Source organism: Sminthopsis crassicaudata, chromosome 2 (genome assembly GCF_048593235.1).
Source record: "Sminthopsis crassicaudata isolate SCR6 chromosome 2, ASM4859323v1, whole genome shotgun sequence".
Taxonomy (NCBI): Eukaryota; Metazoa; Chordata; class Mammalia; order Dasyuromorphia; family Dasyuridae; genus Sminthopsis; species Sminthopsis crassicaudata.
In genome coordinates this window covers 229,482,503-229,508,115 of record NC_133618.1, presented here as the reverse complement: position 1 = coordinate 229,508,115, position 25,613 = coordinate 229,482,503, and the positions used below count along the sequence as shown (strand labels likewise).

Sequence of the window (25,613 nt, the reverse complement as noted above, 5' to 3'; positions counted from 1 at the left end):
ATCATCTCTATGCTAATTGTTCTCAGCTCTATTTACTCACCACTAACCTCTCTCTCATCTTTCAGTCTCACATCTCCAAATGCCTATTGGACAGCTTAAACTTTTTATCCCATATACATCTAAAACTCAACATGTGCAAAAATGAACTCATAGTCTTCTCTCTTTCCACCTACAGAATTTTGTAGAAGTACAGAGGATAGACGAACTACCTAAAGGAAGATTAAATATGATAGCTCTTTGGCAATTTGTTAATGGTAACTAAAAGGAAGTTCTTTATTTCTCAAATATTTATGACACCTTCATTCCCTTTAATTTTCTTGTCAAGGGCACTGCTATATTTCCTAGTTGTCATTTGCTCCACAGATTAAATTAATTGCCAAGTCCTATCAGTTCTACCTTTATAATATCTCATCTTTTCTCTGACATTGCCACTCTCCTGATAGGGGACCTCTTTGCTTCTTTCTCATACTACTGCCTCAAGCCTCTCCCCACTCCCATCCATCCTCACTCAGCTGTCAAATTAATCTTAAAGTGCAAGTCGGGTCCTGTCACTCTCTATTCAGGGAAGTACAGTGGCTCCCTATCACCTTTATAAACAAATACAAAATCCATTGTTTGGCATTTGAAGCCCTTTATAATCCACCCTGCTCTGACCTTTGGAGTCTTATTTCCCCCATTTATTATACAATTTGTGAATAGCTCCTTTGCTGTTATTTCAGTAGGATCCTTTATCTCCTGGATCTGAGTATATTGTTTATTCCTCAGACCCGAAATTCTCTTTCTTTCATCTTTGCTTCCTACCCTCCCTGTCTTCCTTTAAGTCTCCCCTAAAATCCCATCTTCTACAAAAAGCCTTTCCTATCCTCCTTTCTGATGGCGTTCAGTCATCTTTCAGTCACCTGTAACTTTTTGTGACTCCCTTGGGTTTTCTTGGGAAAGATGCTGGGCTGGTTGCCATTTTCTTCTCCAGTTCACTTTACAAATGAGGAAACTGAGTCACACAGTTAGTAAGTGTCTGAGGCCAGATTTGAACTCAGAACATGAGTCTTCCTGACTCCAGGCCTGGTGCTCCATGCACTATGGCATCACCTTGCTGCCCTTAATGCTGGTGCCTTTCCTCTAATGAGCATTTCCATTTAATTCTGTATATATCTTGTTTGTACATAGTTGTGGTCCCTTCCAATAGAGTATGAACGCCCATTATTTTGCTTTTTTGGGAGGAGGGGGATCCTCATCACTTAACATAGAGCCTGGCACATAGCAGATGCTTAATAAATACTTGCCAATTGACTGAGGCCCAGAGAGGTTCAAAGATTAGTAGGTCTGGAAAGCATTTCAAAGGCATCTAGTTCAACCCCCTCATTTTACAAATGAGGAGACTCCGGCCCAGGAATGTTAAGTAACCTGCCCAAGATCATACATTTATTAAGCATCAAAATAGGATTTAAACTCAGCTCCTCTGGCTTCAGAATCACACAAAGTCCTCAAGTTGTAAAGAAGCTAAAATGTTACCCAAGTTCGACTTTGACTAGACTTCTTGCCCCTCTTTGTGACTTTGGACTGAGAAAGGGGGCAGAGAGATCAGGAAGGAATAAAGGGAGGGAATAGAATTAAAACCAAAGACTGGTTTTCCCCTTTCCTTTCTTCCTTCACCAATACTATTGGCTGAGCTCCAGGGCTTAGCACAGAGCCCGGTCCATGGGAGGTGCTTAGGTATGCTTACTGACTGAATAACTGGAAAGCCTTCCTCCAGTCCTCTGGATCTGTTAAGAAAGTGGAGTCAGTGGATGAGTCCAGTTCCACATCTGTGCCCTGACAAAGAGGCTCAAATGGCTGATGCAGGGAAAGGGAGGGAGAGGAATACGGACTTCTGAAGGGTGGCAAAGGGGCTTTCTAGACTCAGTTCAGGAAGGGGGGGGTTCTAGTCTCATTTATGAGCCCGAGAGAGTCCAAAGGTGCTGTGAGGAGGCTCAAGGCTGGAGATGGCTGGCGCTTCAGTCAGCCCGAGTTCAAATCTTGCCTCTACACACCTGAGCTATGTGTCCATGGCCTTACCCCAACTTTACCCACTTGGGGACCCAGGTGACTACGTTAAGGGAGACGGTTTCCACGTGGGAGATTTCCTCTGAAATACCGAAGTATTAGAAAGGATTTGTATCTGATGACCAAAGCTGTCAGACACCAAGGTAAGACCACAGATTGAGAGCTTGACATGTTCATCCTTTTCCTGCTCTTGAGTTTCTAAGTCATCCCAAGATTGTCAGTGGCTTGGGAGTGGCTGCCCAGAGAACACCCACCATCAGCATCACTGGGGTGGGACTGCGGGGCTTACCTAGGGTGCAGTTTGTAGACAGAGCCATCCACACCTACAGTGATCCTCATGACTTCCTCGCTGCGACTCTCCCGCATGCGGTTGATGACACCTGCCAACCCTGCGGAGCACATCTGGGCTGCTCGGGTAGAGACACTCTCACAGACCATGCGCACAATATCACAGTCTGTTGTGGAGGGAAGCAGTCCCAGAGTACTTAGGATGTTGTAGATCTGCTTTCGGTCCCCAGAATCACTACGGGAAGGAAGACAGAAGATACACTGGGGGACCCAACAGAGCAAGACTTGTCAAGTGAGCGTTGAATCCATTGTCTTAGATAGTGCTCTCCCTCCCTCCCTTCCTCCCTCCCTCCTCTCTCTCTCTCTCTCTCTCTCTCTCTCTCTCTCTCTCTCTCTGTCTCTTCTCTGTCTGTCTGTCTGTCTGTCTCTCTCTCTGTCTCTTCTCTCTCTCTCTCTCTCTCTCTCTCTCTCTCTCTCTCTCTCTCTCTCTCTTTCTCTCTCTCTCTGTCTCTCTCTCTCTCTGTGTCTCTCTCTCTGTCTCTCTCTCCTCTCTCTGTCTCTCTCTCTCTCTGTCTCTTCTCTCTCTGTCTCTCTCTCCTCTCTCTCTCTCTCTCTCTCTCTCTCTCTTCTCTCTCTGTCTCTCTCTCCTCTCTCTGTCTCTCTCTCTCTCTGTCTCTTCTCTCTCTGTCTCTCTGTCTCTCTCTCGGTGTGTGAGTGTGTATGAGCATGTATATGTGACTCGGTTGACAAACAACCATCTCAGAACTCAGTCTGCTGAGTTCCAAATGAGAGGCCAACTAGCCTAATATTGTTTGTTTGGTTTGGGTTTGGATTTTTTTGTTTTTGATGGGGGGGGGACTTTGCAGGGGGAGAAGTGGTCTTTTTGATCCGGACTTTTATTGGTATAGGAACAGCTCTTATCCTTTAACTAAAGTATAATGTCCTTATAGTATTTCTTGAGATGTCAAGGAAAATAAAAAGGTTCTTTGATGCACTGGGTGGAGTGCCAGGTTGAATTTATAGACAGACATGGACTAGAGAATCCCATAGGATGGTCAGGCATGGATGGATTTCAATCTTAATCCTTGGAGGGAAAACCCACTTCAATGAGACCAGAAATCCATGTGGAGCATTTTATTAGCTGAGGGAACTCCCAATGTAGAAATTACCTCCACTGATATAGATTAACAACTGGTCTCTAACTGATCATCCTAGACTGTTATCTGGGGAACTGAGAGGATGAGTGACTTTCTCTGAGTCATACAGCAAACATGTCAGAGGCAGAATTTGAATCTAGATCCCCTTGATTCTAAGATTAGCATTCTATCCATTATTGGAGAGTATTATTTTTGTGCTCTTTGGTCATTTGGTTAGTGATAGTTTAACTCAATTAAATGTATTAGTTCAGATATACCTAAAATCTAAGGTATTAGTACAAATTGAAATGTCAGGAACCATTGTAGCGCAAGATCTATGAGCTAGCTAGCCACAGAGAGGGCTGTCTGGAGAGAGGGTTCCTACCTAGGACTCTGTTCCCTGGGGGCCTGAGGGAACAATATGATTGAACATATAGTAGTAAGATACCTCTCCACTTGGGAGACAAAACGGGTCTCGAAGGCTCCCCGGGTCCTCAGCTGTTCAGATGCTTCTCCATTGAAGAGCAAATTCTCATCTACCAGTTTCAGTAGAACCAGCCTCACGATCTCCCCCATGTACTTGCCCCCGATGATCTTCTCATAACTGTGTGGGTGAAAGAGAGTTGGTCATCAAGTGACAGTCACAGCCCATTCAAATGAACCCAGAACTGCTTATCCCTGCCCTTCCCTTCTCTCGCTTCCCTGACCTTTAGCACCAGAACCCTGGGCCTATGCCATGGGAAAATAACACAGGGTATCTTTTTTGGTTTGTTTTAAAAAACAGGGAATGCTTCAAAAATTTGCATGTTATCCTTGTACAGAGACCATGCCAATCTGGTATCAGTCCAGTTTTAACATACATACTGCCAAAGTGAATAGAGAGCTTAAAAATCTAGGGACCTGGACCTTCAATGGCTCCTGGAGAGCTAGAGTGGAGTGACCCTCAGAATGTGTATATGTACTTATGGGTGAGAAAGGATTTATGGGAAAGAAAAGGATGTCGTGTGGATATGCGTGCTGGTTTCTTTCATCTGTGAAAAGAAGGCAGGAAAAAAAATGTAAAGAATGCAAAAAAAAAAAAAAGCCAATTTTAAAAATTGAAAAAACAAAGAACACTGGAAGCAGATGTGGACAGACATGGCTGCCCCATTTGCTGGCTTTGCTTTCTTGTTTTTCTTTATTACAAAGAGGAGAACTTGGTGGAGCACATTAGGTGATGAGGCGTGGACAGTCATACATGGTCCCTGGATCAGTGTGGGATATTTCAGTGCATATCTTTGTGAGAAGGAGGTTTTCTTTGGGATAAGGAGAGTTATGGAGAAATAATCGAATGCCATTAGGGGTTAAGTGCCTTGCCCAGGGTCACACAGCTAGGAAGTATTAAAAGTGTCTGAGGCCAGATTTGAACTGAGGTCCTCCTGACTTCAGGGCTGATGCTCTATCCACTGCACCACCTAGCCGCCCCAACATTTTTTTTTTTTCAAAAAAGAGCAAGAACCCTAGGCTGGATGTCAGGAAACCTGGGTTTCAGATCTGGCTCTGTCAGAGCTATGATAGATGATTTCTAGGGTTGTCTTTTCTTCTTCCAAGATTTGGTTAATCTGTAGCAAAAAGGGAGATTATATAAACCCTCCTTCCCCAAGAGCTATTTAAAAACAAGATAATTATCTCTGGGTCTGGCTCACTTGAGAGGTGATAGAAAGCAGAAGGTTAGATAAGACAGAAAGCCTCTTTCACACAGATGAATTTCATGACAGCTCCTGGGCTGTGTCAGGACTGCAAGGTCATCTTGTGTAGAAAGACTTGGATTATTATTATTATTTTTGCTTTAAAGTTTTAAAATTTGCTTCTCATTCTCAGATGATAAAGCATTTAAGCCCCATAGCCTTAGGAGTTGTTCAGCTCTGCTGTGATATGTGTGCATGGACATGTGGGACATACTAACTGCTCCAGATCCTTGGTAACCTTCCATGCTAGGAGCCCTCTAGCTTAGTCCTGACAGCCAGGCCCTAGTATGAGGCCTTCATATTCTATCTTTGGCCCAAGACCCTCATGATGCTTCTTAGTAAGGAATGAGAGGTTGTTCATACAGAAATACATTAGACACTTTCTCCAAAGTAAGCAGGTGAACTATCACCAGTTTCTGGAAGATGGAAAGATAATCTCCTCCAGAAGTCAATTCAAGGAGAAAAAGTCTGAGAAGGTAGTAGAGGGGAACAGAAGGAAGCAAAGAAAGGAATATATAAGGAGAGATTCCTATGTCTCTTCAAATGTAGAATTACTGTTAAATTTAAATGCATGAGTACCAGTGACAGGAACTCAACCAGCAATAGCAGAATAAAAGTATTGCACTTTACACCAGAAGGTGCAGGATGGTGGAGGGCAAGGATGAGGGAGAGGGCTGCCCAGGGAAAGAGGTCATGTGACTGCATCAGGGAGGATGCTGAGCAGGGCTTGGGAATCAGGGAGCTGTGCCCAAAGGGTCCTTACAGCTGCTGACCGGGGTTCAGGGAGGTCTCATCCACCACCCGGTCATACTCTAGCAGGAATTCGTCAAGTTCTCCAGCATCTCCAAAGGCTCCCCACTCGGTGTTCACACACATGCGGCCTTCGTCCCCTTCCACCAGTTCCACATTCTCCATCTCCTCCATGTAGCAGGCGTTACATCCCGTGCCTAGGGAGGGACAGACCTTTTGTGAGACTCAGAGAAGCCCCCTGAGTGCTGGGCGTTCCCAGGAGAACGCGTGGGGGAAACAGAGATGAGGGCACTCCTGACAGCTCCCACGAAACAGTCTCATGCAGCATCCCCTCTCTGAACTCACGTCCCAGCCAGAACTCACAGCTCCAAGGAACAGCATCTCTTGGGATGCTACTGTTGCTTTCCCTCTGACCACAGACTTTTCCCTCTGGGCCCAGAGAAAACAGGGAGCTGCTTTTTGTGAAGACTGGATTACCTTTGAGCTTTCATCCATCCTTGGGAAAGGGTGGCAGTAACCCTCATTTATCACCGTCTACCAGAGAAGGAAATCTCTTTTGTCTTTTATTCTCCCCCAGTGCTGTTGCCTATTCTGCCCATGTATGTCTACAAGCATCCTCAGTCTCTGAGTGGGAGGGGACCTCAGAGGCCACTGGATCTCCAGTCCCCCTCTGCAATATATGCACATAAAGGCTGGTCGCAACACCAGCTCTGCTCCTCCCTACAGCTCAAACAAGGGAGAGGTAGCACCTTCAACTTTGGTAGCTCCCTGGAGTTGTTGTCTTAACTGGTGGGGGAGGGAAAGCTCACCTAGTCCACTTTATCTGGCCTGCCTTAGCTACTCATCAGGCCACTCTATGAAGCGCCCAGCCAGTCACCTCTCCTCTTCCTCTTTTGCACTCAGAACAATATTCAGATCAATACTATCACCATTGGTAGATATGACATGGCAATCTATCATCCCAAGGCTTCATTCACAGTTCCAATGACTGCCTTCCTTGCAACTGTTCTCCATATGCAAATGTATGCAAAAGCCAATTATTACAATTTTAGTGCCAGCACTTATAGCTTGGAAATAGGCAAGTCACAAATCAGGACTTACTATTTTGCTGATTGTCTAGACCTAAGAAAATGTTAATACTACAGATTAAACTTAAAAGCATGTTAGAACTTTTTCCCCAAAAAGCTGATTGTTAAACATCTACTAGCACACCATTGCATATATATGTTATGCTATGTTATGTTATGTTGTATTTTGTTATATTAGAACACAAACTTCTTGAGGGCAGGAGTTATTTCAGTCTTGCATTTGTATTTCTAGTGCCTAGCACTGGAATATAGGATGCTCTAAACAAATGCTTAATTAATTGATGATTTGGTCAAGCATCATATGAGGGACCCAAATTTTCCCACAGGCTGGGGTCTGGTTTCTAAGATAAGCAGAGCACTGGTTTGAGGCAACAGGGCCAATCCATAGACGTGAGAAATCTACATTGATATAAATCGCTCATTTTTCCAGAATTAATTGTTTTGTTTAGTGGTGTTTTTTTTAATGAATATGAACTAATATGATCTTTAAAAATTCTTACATGGTTCTAAATGTGAAATTAAGTAGGAGGTGATGACTTACAAATCTTAAATAACTAGATCAATGTGAATAATAATAATAATATTAGTAAAAAAAAATTCAGTGGTCTATTTTTTTTTAACACAACCCTAAGTATGATCTAAAACTCAACTCTTTCAAAGGCTCACTTAGTGAAAGGCAACATTTTTCAGATAAAGCACAATTTAAAAATTAAGGATCAGAAATTAAGAAACCATGTCCAGGTCAATTATTATGCAATGAGCTTTTACTTAGGGTTTGAGATGCAATGAGTGCATACAGAGATTCATTCCAGGATGCCAGTTGCTGTAAGGAAGGTCACAATGACGATTGCAGTGGGTAGGAAAGACAGATTCCTGGCACTCTGAATCTGAGTTCAGATTCAGAGGGGGATCAACCCAGCCCTCTATTAGTTTCCTATTTTAATTCATTACTCTTATAAATTAAGCTGCTTAAGGACTGAATACTATGAGTGCCCACTAAACTGGGTGCCCTAAGGAAAAGCCCCAATCATCTTGCCTTAGTTATGACTGAGAGGTAGCCTGAACTATCATTACTTTTCATTACCCTCCCTCATCTGGGAATATGTGCTCTGGTCACATTTAATCTGTTGGGGAAATTTTTTTGTTCAAAAATCCAGTTGTATATGTTGTTATCCACTTGAGAAATGACTTGAGTCTTCTAAAACAGAGCAAAATTCAATTTCATTCTAAAAGCATTTAGTAAGCAACTACTATATGCAAGACACTGTGCTAGGCACTGGGGATACAAACATAAGAGCAACACCATATCTGCCCTTACAATCTAACAAGTGGCTATAAAATCAGCACAAATTATGTATAATGCAGCCTGAAAGGGGTCAGGGCAGAGGAGAGCTTAAGGAGGACAGCATGCTTTAGTGGAAATAGCAGTGGATTTGGAACCAGAAGATTTGGGTTCCAGTCCAGACGCTGACATTTGTATCACTTTGGGCAAACCTACTCAATCTATGTGTGACTAAATTTCCCCAACTGTGAAAGGAGAGGGTCAGATTAGGAGATCACTAAGGTCTTTCCTAGTTCTAAATCCTATGATTTTAAAAAGTAGTCTAAGGAAATCTGAGGGAGAGAGACCACTTTTTAAGTAAAGGATCAGGGAAAGCATTTGAGTTGGGTCTTGAAGGCTGAGGGATCTCAGAAAAAGAGAGGTGTGGAGGGAGTGCCTTCCAAGCATGAGAGGTGTCCTGTGCAGATGCACAGAGTGGAGAAAAGGGTAGGACAAGATTGGGAAAAGAAGCTAGCAGTCTAGGGATGGGAAGAGAGAATAAAATAGAAAGGCAGAACAAGTGGGAAAGTCGTCTAGTCCTTCTAGACCTGAACATGGCCTTGGATGTCAGAGGTGATTCTCAGAGGACCTTCCAGCTTCTAAAAAGTATTTGATTATTTAAGCCTCAAGTACATGGGGCACAAGGAAAGAGTTTCTTACCAACAATCATGCCGACCTCACACTGGCGGTCTTCATAGTAGCAGGAAATCATTGTTGCCACTGTGTCGTTAACCATGGCAACAACATCCATCTCAAAGTCCTGCAGAGAAGCATGTGCATGAGGAGATGGGGTGCCCAAGGAGGAGTAAAGGGAGAGAGGAAGGGGGGCTGCAATGATTAATTTGGGGAGGGGTACAGGAGGGAAAGGGGCTCTTGCTAAGTCATGGCTTTTCCTCCCAAACTGGGCAGTGCTCCCAAGGTAAACACTGCACTAGCCTCAGAGGCAATGGTGGAAAAGAGGGAAGGATGCTTGAAAAGGACAGCAGAGCTGAGCAGATCACCCAGTTCACAGGCCAGAAATACTGAGGAATGGGGAGAAGAGAGCTTTGGGTAACGTGATAGGCAAGGTTTCCATCTCACCCCACGCCGCTTGATAGCATCTCTCAAGAGCCCGACTATGTTGTTCCCTTCGGCACCTGATGCTTTGAAGCCTTTTGTCCAGTTGAGAAGGATTCCCTTTGGGGAGAAGGAAAATTATTTGTAATATTACTATCTACTATTTTAGAAGTATATGGAGCTTCTTTAAACAAGTCCTTCTACTAGAGACTATATTCAGGGCAGCAAGAAACAGATATGAGCAACTTTTCTCATAGGAGCAGTAGTATGCTGGTAAATGTTTAATAACCAGTTCTCCCATTTCCCTCCCCCTCTCCCTTTTCTTCTCCCCTCCCTATCTCTCTCTCTCCTCTCTCTCTCTCTCTCTCCTCTCTCTCTCTCTCTCTCTCTCTCTCTCTCTCTCTCTCTGTCTCTCTCTCTCTCTCTGTCCTCTCTCTCTCCTCTCTCTCTCTGTCTCTCTCTCTCTCTCTCTCTCTCTCTCTCTGTCTCTCTCTCTCTCTCTGTCTCTCTCTCTCTCTCTGTCTCTCTCTCTGTCTCTCTCTCTGTCTCTCTGTGTCTCTCTCTCTCTGTCTCTCTCTCTCTGTCTCTGTCTCTGTCTCTCTCTCTCTCTCTCTCTCTCTCTCTCTGTCTCTCTGTCTCTCTCTCTCTCTGTCTCTCTCTCTCTCTCTGTCTCTGTCTCTCTGTCTCTCTGTCTCTCTCTGTCTCTCTCTCTCTCTCTGTCTCTGTCTCTGTCTCTCTCTCTCTGTCTCTCTCTCTCTCTCTCTCTCTCTCTCTCTCTCTCTCTCTCTCTGTCTCTCTGTCTCTCTCTCTCTCTGTCTCTCTCTCTCTCTCTCTGTCTCTGTCTCTCTCTCTCTCTCTCTGTCTCTCTCTCTCTTTTTATACACACACACACACACACACACACACACACACACATACAGGACACACTTTTAAATTTAAATTGCAATATCAATGTTTTTTCACCACTTTTTAAAGTTACACAATCAACAAAGCAATAAATTGAGTTTGTATTTCTAACTGCTGATTTCCAAAGTGTAAATGCTCACACAGAAAATTTAACAAGTTCTTATGAGTCTAACCTGGCTCCAGCTCACCCCTGCTAAAAAAGCCCTAGTAACTTCACATCAGGGATATACACATACCTACTATATACACACATCAATACATTCATTCACTCAATTGTGGTTGTCGTTTGTCCTCCATTCTCAAAGAGCACCATGACATCCAGGAGGTGATGTCATGACTTGCAAGTGAACTGTATTTAAGGAAGGCCTCATTCTTTCCTCCAGAGCCATCTGGGTCCAGTAGTAAGATACTGATCAGGACTTTTGGAGATGGCCTTGACCTTTTAAAGCTAAGATCTTTTCCCAAGTATCACTTTATCTCTTTTCAGTGATTAAGGATAGGTAAGAAATGAGGCAAAGAATGTTACCTAGTCAAAAAAAATCAATATGGGAGGGGAACACTCTCTCAATAGACTTTTATTGAATGGCTATTACATATCTAAAATACATTACATACCAAACTACCAATGATATGATGGAAGGTAAAAGAAACAAGAGATTGTCCCATTATGTAGTTTACTACAGCTGCTATCTCACCATTATACAGAAGGAGGGGAACATTGAGACACTGAGAAAAGAGACAAAGATTCACTTTTTTTTTTAAAAAGAGAGTTGGAATAAGTCTTTTGGGGATTGAGAACAATTTGTTTCTTTTTTGAAGGCCAGTTGTTTATATCAGGCCACACATTGTAAAGGATGCTGGAGTTGGAGCCAAAGGATGCTATAGAAGGCCAGTGGATGCTGGAGCTGGGGTCAGAGGATCCTGGTCCAAATACCTACCTTGTCAATGTCTTCATGCCGCACGGGGAAGGAGAATGTAAAGCCCAGAGGCAACTTTTTATGTTTCATATGGTGTTTGTCCAGGAAATCAGAAATGCATTCAGAGATGTAGTCAAATAGCTGGGAAGCACAAGAACACAGAGGTTGCCATAAGTCCCAGTGGATAGAAGGCCATGCCTGCCCTAAAACAAAGGTGAATTTTCCTTCCAGAGACAAAGTCTGCTCCACGTTGGGAGAGGACTCTGGGGCAGATACAAGAAGAAGATGTATAGTTGTGCTCTCATCTGTGGCCATTCAACTGCACAATAATCTAAAGTTAGGGAGCAGTAATAACAGTACCATGGCCCAGTGCCGTGATATCCTACTATCTCCCTCTTGAAATGACTTTGTATTCATGGACTTTTGGTTCTGTTGGATGTGACCAGAAGAATGGAAGCTCTCTGAAGTTCAAGGTTGGGTTGTTTCCTTATATTGTATCTAGGTTAGTGCCTTATACAACAGAAACTTAATAAATATTTGCTAAATGGAGTGGAATTAGTGTTGGAATGTCTTGTCTGAAGGGAAGGCATCCTTTGGGTGGATGCACCGACCTAAGAATAATGGCTATTCGCATCTGTTTACTAATAAAAATGAACATTTGCATAGGCACATTTTATTAGGTTCTTTCCTTACAGAAGGTGGGTAGTTTAAGTATTATTTAATTTCTCTCCCATCTCCAATTGCCATTTTTCAGGTGGGGAAACTGAGAAAAGTCAAGTTATTTGACCAATCGCCTAGTTAGGCATTGTCATGGTTCAGATTGAATTCCAATTCGTCCTCTGACTCTGAATCCCAGTTCAGTTCTGAATCAGTTCAGTGAACTCCTTTATGCAGCTGCTCCTTGGGTTTTGGCCACCCACTCTCTCTGGGAGTCAAGTGCAAAGTTCTCCTTCTGAAGCCATTCCTTTGGGGATTGGGAGAGTTTTCCCAATAGAGCAATGCTCCACAAGACTACTAGTTATTGGGGCGGACCAGTCATCCCTGGCTCCTCCTGAGCTCTGGCCCTTGTCATCCTTGAGACCCCAGGAGAGGATACACTTGACTAGGACTAGGCCAGTCCTCACCATTTCTGCTGTTCCTGTCATGGCATCCTCAGGTATGGAGTACATCTGATGCTTTGTCTTCACACTCCACTGACCCTCCTCTCCTTCACCCACTTTCACCAACATTACCCGGAAATTCGTGCCACCCAGATCCAGGGAGAGGAAATCTCCCACTTCTACAACCCAAAAGAGAAACAAGACACTTATTAAATGCTTCCTGTATGCAGAGTGGATGTAGCAAATAGTTTTGGAGAAGGAAAAAGGCCCTGGATACAAGTGGGGATGCCACATATTCAGAGAAGAAAGAGAAAGACGTAATAAGGGATGGGCCAGAAGAATGTGTGTGTGTGTGGGAAGAGGTCATTTCCCCAGGGATTATAGCATGTCTGGATTTAGATGTGGAAGGAAACTAATTCTCCATTTTATTGATGAGGACTTGAATAAGGCTGGAAGGGATCTCTGAGATCATAGTTGGTTCCCTTTTTTTTTACAGATGAGAAAACCAAACCAACAGAGGTCCAATGGTTTTCCCCTGATCAAACAGGGAGTAGTAAGTCAGGTGTCTGGGATTGGAATCCAGGCTCTCTGCCTCTGGAGCCAATGCTCTCTCCACTGTGCCACATGGCCTTACTTCCTGACAGAGGGCTTGGTCCACATCTACAAGATCTGTGAGTATCCTTGAACCTTTTAGGAAGTTGAGGATGGGAAGGATCAGGACCAGGAAGAGCAGCAGAGAGAACTAGCTAACCAGATCCTTTACCAGCACAGTGGGATGAAATGTTCTCACTAGAGGGTCACAATAGTGAGGGGTGAGAGGGCTACAGAGAGTCAAAGTATGGACTGGGGGGGGCTGAAGGGTTAGTGGAACAAATTGTCCCCAGGAAAGAACTATCACCCCCTGAAAGGGGCACAAGTAGGGAAGACTAGAGGAGGCAGGTTGGGGCTGTGGGTGGAAATCTGCCAAATGGCTTTTTCCTGAGAAAAAAAGATTCAGAGAAGACAAAAGCATAAAGAAATTAGTAGATTTTGAAGATCAGTAGATACTAAAATCAGAAGAATCAGGAAATAGCAAAGAATCTAGGAAAAGCAGAGTTTAAGTAAGCATTGGGCAGTACCGAGTATTCCCCAGAATGGCCCAAGAAAACAAGTGCTCTTATTTCAGAGAAAAATTCCTACAAGTCAAAAAGATCGATTTACCAAGACAAATCAAAGCATCCCATACATTTATTCAGAAATTCTTTGATGACAGCTTAAGGGACATAAAGGGCCAACCTTAGAGTCAGTAAGGCCTAGGTTTAGACCCTGCTTCTAATGCCTATCAGTCATGTAATCCTGGGCAAGTTTCCCCCACCCCAGATAGCTCTTTAAGACTAGGAGTTACAGATCAGTTGCTGATTTCTATCAGTGAAGGATGTTTCCACACCTGGAGTTCTCTATATTGATGAAATCAAACAAGTAAAACAAAAGAAAACTTTTGAAATCAACTGAATTGATGAGTAAATGAATGGATGGATGGATAGATGGATGGATGAGTGAACCAATGAAGGGATGAGTAAGGACATGAATGAAAAAATGGGTTTTCCTACCAGGAAAGGGGAAGGCCCTAAGCAGATGAGTAGTCTTGATAATCAAACTACACTGGATTCCACCATATCTAATTCTTATTTTGATTATATTTGATTATTATTAGATTTCATTTGTAAACAATTGTCTTAAGATTTTGTGGCTGAAAAAAAAAAATCTGGTGACAAGCCCCTCTGACCTTTAGCTAGGTGAGGTCCTCAGATAAAAGACCTCTTGTTTATTGGCCAACTCAGATACAAAATCTTTCCAACTTGTTGTGCCCTGCTGTCACAACTATTAAGGATCCCAGATTACCCCTGCACCCCCATGAGATCTCAAAAAGGAACTTTGAAGATCAATTTGTTAATTTACAAGTTATGGACCTAGCCAGGTGCATAGGGGTGAGTTTGGTGGAAAGTGCTTTCCAGGTTTTGATTATCCCTGAACAATACGGTCGCCAAGGTCATGGATCAGTAAAACTGAGAGCAGACCAGTAATCAGGACTTAGGAAAATGTATGCAGTTCCCTCCCCGCAATGTTCTTTTATAATCTTATATGTATGGAGATCTCCACCTGGTGGAGATTTAAGGAATCCTAGAACTAGGAGCCCATTAGGAGATGGGAGTCCTTTCATGATATCTATGGGACTGCAGCTACCTGACCCTTCTGGGGTGGAGCGCACATAAGTGGGGAGCATCTTCACACTGGCTTCTTCATGAGTCTCAAGCCGCAGGCCCCGGTCCATCTCCTTCTGCATCCTCCTCATCACTTTCTTTAGGTCTTCTTCCTGTAGCCTGAACTCAGACAAGATTTGTTCCACCTGACACAGGAGAGAAGAGAATCAGGAGCACAGATGTAAAAAAAGAAGGCACAGTTATATGGTCCCAAAGGAACAATTTTTAATCCAGTTGTGAATTTTTTAAATTATATTTAAATTTTTAAATAATATTTACAGGTGAGAAAAGTACTGAATACTAGACTTGGAATCAGAAGATTTAAGTTCTTGGATCCTGGTAAGAAAGAATATATTGATTGATTAAGTAGTTTCATAAATACAAATCTCTAAATTATTTTGTAGTTTATAATTTATACAGGTTTTCATATTAATAAATCAAATTAATAAAAACCATATGATCATCTCAATAGATGCAGAAAAAGCATTTGACAAAATCCAACATCCATTCCTACTAAAAACGCTTGAGAGTATAGGAATAAATGGACTATTCCTTAGAATAATCAGGAGCATATATTTACAACCGTCAGTAAGCATAATATGCAATAGAAATAAACTGCAACCTTTCCCAGTAAGATCAGGAGTGAAACAAGGTTGCCCACTATCACCATTACTATTCAATATAGTACTAGAAACGCTAGCCTCGGCAATAAGAGCCGAGAAAGAGATTCAAGGAATTAGAGTAGGAAATGAGGAAATCAAACTATCACTCTTTGCAGATGACATGATGGTATACTTAGAGAACCTCAAAGACTCTGCTAAAAAGCTATTAGAAATAATTCAGAATTTTAGCAAAGTCGCAGGATACAAAATAAATCCACATAAATCCTCAGCATTTTTATCAATCACCAACAAAATGCAACAGCAAGAGATACAAAGAGAAATTCCATTCCAAACAAATGTTGAGAGTATAAAGTATTTGGGAATCTATGTACCAAAGGAGAGTCAGGAATTATATGAGAAAAATTATGAAACACTTGCCACAAAAATAAAGTCAGATTTAAATAATTGGAAAGACATTCAGTGCTCTTGGATAGGCCGAGCGAATATAATAAAGATGACAATACTCCCCAAACTAATCTATTTATTTAGTGCTATACCAATCAGACTCCCAAGAAACTATTTTAATGACCTAGAAAAAATAACAACAAAATTCATATGTTCTAAAGATCAAGAATTGCAAGGGAACTAATGAAAAAAAAGTCAGATGAAGGTGGTCTAAGTGTACCTGATCTAAAGCTATATTATATAGCAGCAGTCACCAAAACCATTTGGTATTGGCTAAGAAATAGACCAGTCGATCAGTGGAATAAGTTAGATACAAAGGACAAAAAACGGTACATCTATAGCAATCTAATCTTTGACAAACCCAAAGATACCAACATTAGGATAAAAATTCATTATTTGGAAAAAACTGTTGGGAAAACTGGAAATTAGTATGGCAGAAATTAAATATGGATCCACACTTAACACCATATACCAAGATAAGATCAAAATGGGTTCATGACTTAGGCATAAAGAATGGGATAAAAAATAGATTAGAGGAACAGATGATAGTTTACCTCTCAGACCTGTGGAGGAGGAAGGAATTTATGACCAGAGGAGAACTAGAAATCATTATTGATCACAAAATAGAAGATTTTGATTACATCAAACTAAAAAGTTTCTGTACAAACAATACTAATGCAAACAAGATTAGAAGGGAAGTAACAAATTGGGAAAATATTTTTAAATTAAAATTCTGATAAAGGTCTCATTTCCAAAATATATAGAAAATTGATCCTAATTTATAAGAAATCAAACCATTCTCCAATTGATAAATGGTCAAAGGATATGAACAGACAATTCTCAGATGATGAAATTGAAATTATATCCACTCATATGAAAGAGTGTTCCAAGTCACTACTGATCAGAGAAATGCAAATTAAGACAACTCTGAGATACCACTACACACCTGTCAGATTGGCTAAGATGACAGGAACAAATAATGATGAATGTTGGAGGGGATGTGGGAAAACTGGGACACTGATGCATTGTTGGTGGAGTTGTGAAAGAATCCAGCCATTCTGGAGAACAATTTGGAACTATGCCCAAAAAGTTATCAAACTGTGCATACCCTTTGATCCAGCATTGCTGCTATTGGGCTTATATCCCAAAGAAATACTAAAGAGCGGAAAGGGACCTGTATGTGCCAAAATGTTTGTGGCAGCTCTTTTCATTCATCTTTGGAAGATGAATGGATATCCATTAATTGGAGAATGGTTGGGTAAATTATGGTATATGAAGGTTATGGAATATTATTGCTCTGTAAGAAATGACCAGCAGGACGAATACAGAGAGGCCTGGAGAGACTTACATCAACTGATGCTGAGTGAAATGAATAGAACCAGAAGATCGCTGTACACTTCAATGCTGTATGAAGATGTATTCTGATGGAAGTGGATATCTTCAACATAAAGAAGATCCAACTCACTTCCAGCTGATCAATGATGGACAGAAATAACTACACCCAGAGAAGGAACACTGGGAAGTGAATGTAAATTGTTAGCACTACTGTCTATCTATCCAGGTTACTTATACCTTCGGAAGCTAATAATTAATGTGCAACAAGAAAATGGTATCTACACACATATATTGTATCTAGGTTATATTGTAACAGATGTAAAATGTATGGGATTGCCTGTCATCAATGGGAGGGAGTAGAGGGAGGGAGGGGATAATTTGGAAAAATGAATACAAGGGATAATATTATTAAAAAAATTACTCATGCATATATACTGTGAAAAAAATTATAAATAAAAAATTTATACAGGTTTTTAAAAAACTAATATTTTCTTTTCTTCTTACATGTAAAGACAACTTTTAAACATTCATTTTTTAAAACTTAGAGTTCCAAATTTTCCTCCTTCATCAACTCCTCACTTCCTGATATGGTAAACAGTCTGATAAAGGTTATACATGTGCAACCATGCAAAACATTTCCATATTAGTTATATTGTGAAAAATAAGTCACAGAACCAAAAGAAAAAAAAGCATGAAAAAAAATCAAGAAAGTAAACAATAGTATGCTTTAATCTGCATTCAGTCTTGATCAGCTCTTTTCATGGAGATTGGTGGCATTTTTCATCATAAGCCCCTTGGAACTGTCTTGGATCATCATATTTCTGAGAATACTTAAATCATTCATAACTGATGACTGCATAATATTGCTATTACTGTGTACCTTGTTGTCCTGGTTCTGCTCATTTCACTTTATGCAAGTTTAAAAAAAATAATAATTTTCCTAAACAGCCTTGGAAATATACAACATAGTCTACCTGTTTTTGTTTCCCTTTCACCATCTGACCTTTATAACTAAGTCCCTCCCAAGCATCAAGCCGTCTTGTCCAGAAAAAACAAACAGCAGGGAAACTCAGTCATCTCCTGGCCTGTGATCCAGGCAGCCCCAAAGAGATAACAGGTGCTGTTAGGTAAATCCCCTTCTTGCCTTAGATATTTTCCTGACTAATCTTCTTGACTTTGTCCATCTTTGCAGAGCTCTCAGGAAATAAACATGACCCTTATTAGGGATTAGAAGGCTGAAACCCAATTAGGAGAAATATGATTTGTACTCTGGGAGACACTCCTTCCCTGGTCTCACATTGTCACTAAGGCCATGCTCCCTCTTTATCTGGTTTGAGAGATGAAAGGGAAAGAAGCCTTCTGAGCAGATAAGACAATGCCCTTTTCCATAGCCTATCTCCTCCTGCCCCCCTTCCAGTTTTACTAACAACCAAGTATCTAGTCCAACTTACTCATTTTACAGACAAGGAAAACAAGTCACTGGTTAATTAGAGAGCAAAGTCAAGATGTGAACTTGGTTTTTTTGATTCATTTCAATCCACAAGCATTTATTATGCTGATAAGTGGTAATTGTTGTTCAGTTTTTTCAGTCATGTCTGATTCTTTGTGATACTATTTGTGGTTTTCTTGGCAAAGATACTGAAGTGCCTTGCTATTTTATTTTTCATCTCAACTGTAAAATGGGCATCATAATAGCACCTACCTCCCAGGATTGTTGTGAGGATTGAATGAGATAATATTTACAAAGCATTTAGCACAATAATCAGCATATAGCAGGGAATTAATTAATGCTTGTTTTCTTTCTTCCTCCTTCATCAGAAAATAGAGATAATAATAATATTTTCTTTGAAATAAATATACTTTAATATATGTGTATTATATATAATAAATATATAAAATTCATAAGAGGCTCAGATGAAATTATTCTGTATCCGATTCTTTGTGATCCTATTTGTGGTTTTCTTGGCAAAGATATTAGAGTACTTTGTCATTTTTCTTTCCAACTCATTTTCCAGATGAGAAACTGAGGCAAATACTGATTTATCAGGGTCAAACAACTAATAAATGTCTAAGACCAGATTTGAACTCAAGAAGTTGAATCTTGGTGACTCTGGGTCTGGTATTCTATCCACTCTGCCACCCACCTGCCCCAAAATGAGAGCATTATCTATATTAACATAGATTTAGAAATTTTAAAGAATTACAAAAATGCCAATTATTACTATTATTACTAGGTGAGGGTAGCCTGATAGATTCTCAGGAACCCAGATCATTGGGAGCCAACATGGACTCTCGAGTCTCCCATGATCACCTCAGGACTGTGACTTTGTGTGTAGCACTGCAAAAAGGAGAGGTTTTGCATCAGAGGCTGAACTCAGCCAAATCCTAGCTCCTTGTTAGCTTCCTGTGTAACCGAAGGTGATCCATCTCATTTTTATGGATCTTCCTCAACTGTAAAAAGAGGTGTTTGGACTTTGAAATCTCTTCCAGCTCTCTGCGATCCTACAGGCATGGTTCATTTAAGGTCAATGGAGCAAAACAAAAATGGGGCAGATAGTGAGGTTTTAAAAACATTTTCAGGAATTGTATATGCGTAATTTATATTGGATTATTTGCTACCTAGGAAAGGGGGAAGTGAGGAGGGAAGAGAAAAAATATGGAACATAGGTTTTGCAAAGGTGGATGCTGAAAACTATCTTTGCATGTATTTTGAAAAATAAAAAGGTATTATAAAAAAACCCACCACAAAAAATATTTATATATTCAGGAAAAGCCATGAGAAAGGCTCCCAATGTACCATCCAAGGATAGTCTGCTTTACTGCAGTTCTTAAAATGTTAGAAAATTGGAATCCTTTAGAAATCACACAGTTTCCCCTTTTATTTTATACATGAGGACTTGCTGAAGGTCATATACATAGAGAGAAGGAACAGAGAGAAGGAATTTGAACAGAGGTCTTCTAATGCCCAGGTGAACTCTTCTTTCCTGCCCCAGGCTGCAAGGGGCAATGGCACCAAGGTCTAGGATATACCTAAGCCACCCTCCAGCCTGAGCCCTAAAGGCTTTCTGACAGTCTAGATTGGTTTAATACCCTTTGGTTGTTTCTAGAGTCATCTTCAGGGACATCTCAGGGTATTCTGGACTGGGGCTTTAAAAAAATTCACACTTTCTCCCCTCTCTGACATGTTTTTATCCAGGTGAAAATAAGTTTAGAGGTGGGTTGGTTGGATGGAAGGCCATTCTTGGGACTGGGAAGACTTGAGTTCAAGTTTTGCTTCTGACATGCATGGATTCTTTGACTTGGATAAGTCACTTTACCTCAAAGAGTCCCAGAAAAATATATAAGACCATTGGTTACAATGATCTACCTATCTGCATTGGTGGAAAGAATTTCCACATTGGGAACTCATTGGTGAGTGAAATCACAAGCATAGAATTGGGGCGGTGGGGGTGGAAAGCAGATTAAAATAAACTTCCAGGGCTCTCTGAAAAGATAAAAGAAATCACAAAAAAAAGAAACCTGAAGGGTGGGAAATGAAGAGATGAGATAGATCACCAGGGACTTATTTTTCCTCCTAATTACTTAGAGTTAAGTTGCATATCATTTTTTAGCACCATCTTGTGGAAATTCTTTCCTGGCTCCTCCCTAAATTACTGTTCAGTCACTGACATCGCAGCAGTTGTATACCCTAAAGCACTGGGACCTAGGGTCCCCTGCTGTCTGTACCCCAAAAATGGATCAGACAAGGAGGAAAGTATATTCCAGGGCACGTTCCTCAAAGACTCTGGCCTGTATCTAATGCAGTCCTAAGTCCTGACTTCCCTGGTTCTCTCTAAATGCCAACTAAAATCCCATCTTCTAAAGGAAGCCTTTCCCTGCTCTTAATTTGGAGCTTGTTTATATATACTTGTTAATATGTTGTCTCCTCCATTAGACTATAAGTTCCTTTGAGGGCAGGGATTGCCTTTTGCCCTTTTAAAATTCCTCAGCACTTAGTGTCTGGTACAGAGTAAGCACTTAATGTTTTTTGATCTCTTAATAATGAGTAGTTCTCTTTATTTCTAGAGACAATGGGGGTGGGGAGGGGAGTTGACTTTAGGAACTCAGACAGGCATGAAAATCACTGGAAATCACCATGTGTAAGCCTTTTCTCTCTACCAGCTCCTGCTGTCAAACTTTTTGCTATACAAGTATTAGAGACAAAGCACAGAGATCACAGGATTAGAAAATTTAAATCTGGAATTAGTCTTAACCAGAGCAGGCAATTTGGGCAATGCCTCAGGGCACTGAATTTTAACATGAATTCACTCAGCAGCTGAAGTCCCAATAATAACTACTTCTCTCCCAGTTGAATTTGTCTTAATTTCTTCTTATATTTTCATATCATGGATTACAAAATTGATTTCATGCTGTCTGGACTAGCTCATATTTGTTTCATGATACCCAAAAGTCTCTAGCTGAAAGGACCTTAGAGATTATCTAATGTAGTGGTTCTCAAAATGTGACGTGGAGTCCTCTGGACATCCCTGATGTCCAGCGGGTCTACAAATTCAAAATTATTTTCATAATAACATTAGGGTGTTTTAATTTTTCATATGATGATTATCAATAGATATAACTTATATAAACCAAAGTTATTGGGGGATGAAGATGGTTCTCAATTATTTTTAATTAATTAATTTTAATAAAGGGATCTGAGTACCAGCCCTGAAATCAGGAGAACTTGAGTTCAAATATGGTCTCAGATACTTAGCACTTCCTAGCTGCGTGATCCTAAGCAAGTGTCACTTAACCCCAATTGCCTTCACTAAAATAAACAAACAAACAGAAAACAAAAATAGTATAAAGGGATCCTGAAATCAAAAACCTGGAAAACTGTCTAATTCAACCATGAGGCCCAAAGTTGGAGTGACTTAAGTCACATAGAAAATAAACAAAGAACTGAAGATTACAACCCAGGTTCTCAGAAAACTATCACCTAATCAAATTAATGCAACTCAAAAGAGGCAACATGTTGGGGGGGAGGGGGAGAGACTGCTGGATTTGTGTTCAAACACTGGCTTTGCCACTTACTACCTGTGTGATCTTGGATGAGGTTTCAATCTCAATGAACTTCATAAAATAATTAATATATAATAATTAATAAATAACCCTTAATAAAATGAAAGTTAAGGACTACACAACTCTGAAAATTCCTTCCTGTTCTAGTATTGCTTGAAAGTAGAATAGCATTCAATTAAACAATAAAGAAAAATGCAGCTTAAGCACCCCTTTCAACATTCAAGTTTTTCCCAATCTTCTCTTTTGCTTGCAAAGGACTCACTATGAAGAGGTCAAAGGAGATAGCCCAACATGCAAATAATTAACAGAATCTTACATCCTCAAGAGAAATTCCTGTTTTATACAAATTTCAAAGGATTTACAAGCCTCCTGAGGAACTTCTTTCATATACAAACTTCTCTATATCCGAAGGAAGCAGAAAAGTCCTTTGCAAATACAAACTCTGTTTTATGATCCTGTTTGTGTATAAAATGAACCTCCAAAATTCTATTCCTTGCAAATAGGCTTTCTACCTGGAAACCTTTTGCCCACCGAGTTGGGGTCCCTTTCCTGGCAATTTGGCTTTTCTCCCTGGAGGTCAACTGCCCACTGCTCGGTATCCCTTTATTAATCAAAAAAGATTTTGTTTTAACACAGCAATTGAGTAGGAGAATTTTCATTAGCTATGAATCTGGCCTTGGTACTTTGGAGGGAGGAGGAAAGAGATAGAGAGATAGACAGCCAGAAAAGAACCACTGACCCATCTCTGCCCAGAGTTTATCACCCTCTTCATTCGCCCTCTTCAACTATAAATTTGTGTTTATTCACTTTATAGTTCTATATGTACTTGTGGTCTCCCTCCATTAGAATGTAAAATCTGTGAGAGTGGGGATCATTTCCTTTTTTGCACTTGTGTCCCCAGCACATGGTGCATTGCCTGGAACATAGTAGGTACTTTTCTGAACAAGGAATAGTTGCTCCTATCCCTATAGTTGACCTCTTCTTCCCTTCTCCTCTTCTCTTCCTTGTTCCATCATGCATGAAAGCAAAAAAAAAAAAAAAAGAAAAAAAGCCCTTCTGGTGCCAATCTTGGACTTCCCATCAAGAGCCCATCAAGGACTTCCTTTAGTTTTAGACATCCCTGCTCATCTACCTTCTCAGGACTCTCTCTCTGGCTTCTCATTTAGCCTGTTCTCTGTCCTTGTTTATAGTAGACTTAGTCCTAGACAAAGGCAATCAGGAGAGAGGATGCGGCCTTCTACCACCAGGGGAAATCCCCAGATCTCCCTGTCTGGCCCTCCTACCAGATGGTAAACAGTTGGCAGCAGCCTGCCCACACAGGAAGCTATAGGGAGGGCCTGGGCCAATGCCAGGGTGGAGCGGGCTGCCCTGTCCAAATGCTGACCAGGCTGATTCAGGACTAAGTCATGAGTCATCTCTGTTAGCTACCAGGAATGCCCTGTCAGAGCTGGAGGGCAAAGCATGCTCAGGACTGGCTGCCCGTGTCAGAGTGGGAAGCACATTTTCTGGCTTCTCCTGTCACGCACCTGATCTGAGACTCCTCAGGTGTGTTGGAGGTAGCCCTGGGTCAGAACAGACAAATTCTTTCTCAGGAGCTTCTAGGCTGAAGAAGAAGAACCTCCTGAAAATGGGTCCATTAATCAGTTCATCCTAACAAGCTAGCCCAAATTCACCCCAAGTCAAGACAAATCAACATTTATTAAGCTCTTACTATGTGGCAGGTTGGGCAACTAGGGGGTGCAGTAGATAGGGCAGCAAGCCTGGATTCAGGAAAACTTGAGTTCAAGTCTATTCCCAGTCACCCTCCTACCTGTGTGACCCTGGGCAAGTCATCCACCCCTGTTTGCCTCAGTTTCCTCATCTGTAAAATGAGAAAATGGCAAATTACTCCAGTATCTTTGCCTAGAAAACCCCAAATGTGGTCATAAAGAGTCAAATATGGCTAAGACAAGTGAACAACAACAGGCTGGGTATTGTGCTAAGTTCTGGGAATACACAGAAAAGCAAGAGCAGTCCTTGGCCTTGAAGAGAAAATATATTATTAACTGTATATAACAAACAAAATATGTATAGATAACCCAAATGGAAGAGAACAGCAGAGGGAAACCATAGCATGAAGAAGGTCTGGGAAAGTCTTTTTATAGAAGACAGAGTTTTAGCTGGATTTAAAAGAAACCTGGCAAAGATCCTTAGCCGTCAACAAGTAACAAGATCACAGGATCTCAAGATTAAAGATTTGGACCCAGAAGGGGCTTTGTGGATCAAGTAGTCCTTCTCCCGCATTTTACAAATGAGGATTTGAGATCTAGAGAAGGAAAATATTTTGCTCAAGATTACACAGGTAGATAAGTAACAGGGATGAGATTTGAATCCAGGACCTGAGTCCAAATCCAACATTCTCTCTATGTCTTATATTATCTCTGAGTTAAAGAATTTAGATGTGAAAGGTACTTCAGCAGGCATCCAATCCAACTTGTATGTTAAAAAGTGAGCAGCACCCCATACTTTGGGATGGTTATCTAAACTCTGAAGGCTTCCAGTGATAGGGAGCTCGCTGGAGCTAATGCTGGAGATAACCTGTTCCACTTCTGGAGAATTCTATTTGTTAATAAGCTTATCCTTACAACATAGCCTAAATCTTCCTCTCAGGAACATTCCCCTAATTGCTCCAGTTCTGTCTGGCCCCAGGCAGAACAAATCTAATTCCCCTTCATGTGACAGTCCTTCAGATACTTGAAAATGATCATATCATCCCGCAGACATACCCCATTCTCCTTTTTTTCTCTACCCCCATTCTTCTCTGCTTTGGGTTTATATGTATAGAAGGAACATGGTAGGTCTGGCTCTCTTAGGAGCACACTTCCTTCCTGGCAGAGTGGAGTAACATGAAGGAAATAAGAGGCAGCCTGTGCCAGGCAAACCAAACCACCATCACCTCCCTGGCCACCATCTTCCCTTAGACCGGGCACAGACTCTGAATCCAAGAGCCTTGAAAATCAAGGGGTCCCTCAAATTACTTCACTGTTTGTTTGCAAGGCCCAAAGAGAAAAACTGTGGATAAGGGACCCACCTTACTGCCATTACTAGCAACAACTGCCAATCAGCCCCTACCAATGCACAAATGAGCACAGAAGCCCTGGAGGTGGCAGCATACTTCAGAACATAGGTCCTACTTCTAGCCCAGCCCTCAGGTCCATTATCTGTGCAAGTGGATTCTATAGAGAGGGGGAAAGTTCTCCCTACCAGTTATTAACTAATGGACACAGGGCACCCTGAGAGACCATGGGCCAGGTGACTTGGGTCACTATCACCACTTTGACCACCAACTCCTCTCAGACTATGACGAAGACTGTCCAGGACACTGAACCTAAGAACTTTTGGGACAGCAATAACCAGAGCCTGTAGTCATCATCCTGGGAGGCAGATTTTATGGAAGATGCAATGCTATAATCACCTTTATTACAGATCCAGAAAGGAAAATCTGTCCACCAAACTATTGGTGTTAAGTAGAAACAGATAAGATTTTAACACTAGAAAAGTCATTAAAATATAAGCATTGACATCTGCTTTGCAGCTGT

General features: G+C 41.3%; 1 protein-coding gene, 1 long non-coding RNA gene and 1 pseudogene across 7 annotated transcripts in view; 1 reads left to right on the top strand and 2 right to left on the bottom strand.

Moving 5' to 3' along the window:
- GCK (glucokinase) overlaps positions 1-25,613 on the bottom strand; it is a 76,801-nt gene that overhangs the window by 1,202 nt on the left and 49,986 nt on the right. For 3 of the 5 annotated variants that reach the window (XM_074288473.1, XM_074288475.1, XM_074288474.1), the window contains exons 2-9: positions 14,556-14,718; positions 12,357-12,511; positions 11,254-11,373; positions 9,434-9,529; positions 9,014-9,113; positions 5,958-6,141; positions 3,916-4,071; positions 2,333-2,566 (exon numbers count right to left, since the gene is read on the bottom strand). In XM_074288473.1, the coding sequence (XP_074144574.1) occupies positions 2,333-2,566; positions 3,916-4,071; positions 5,958-6,141; positions 9,014-9,113; positions 9,434-9,529; positions 11,254-11,373; positions 12,357-12,511; positions 14,556-14,664 (1,154 nt within the window). In that variant the 5' untranslated portion in view covers positions 14,665-14,718. Of the gene's footprint in view, positions 1-2,332; positions 2,567-3,915; positions 4,072-4,331; positions 4,390-5,957; positions 6,142-9,013; positions 9,114-9,433; positions 9,530-11,253; positions 11,374-12,356; positions 12,512-14,555; positions 14,719-25,613 lie in introns of those variants that run through there. The other 2 variants (XM_074288476.1, XM_074288477.1) reach the window with 2 other exon arrangements.
- LOC141555518 (uncharacterized) overlaps positions 2,504-25,613 on the top strand; it is a 39,887-nt gene continuing 16,777 nt past the window's right edge. Inside the window, exons 1-4 of one of the 2 annotated variants that reach the window (XR_012486217.1) lie at positions 2,504-2,623; positions 12,829-13,003; positions 14,854-14,911; positions 16,944-17,338. This is a non-coding gene — a long non-coding RNA (uncharacterized LOC141555518). Of the gene's footprint in view, positions 2,624-12,828; positions 13,004-14,853; positions 14,912-16,943; positions 17,339-25,613 lie in introns of those variants that run through there. The other variant, XR_012486218.1, reaches the window with a different exon arrangement.
- Positions 4,244-4,344, bottom strand: LOC141559195 (U6 spliceosomal RNA; annotated as a pseudogene).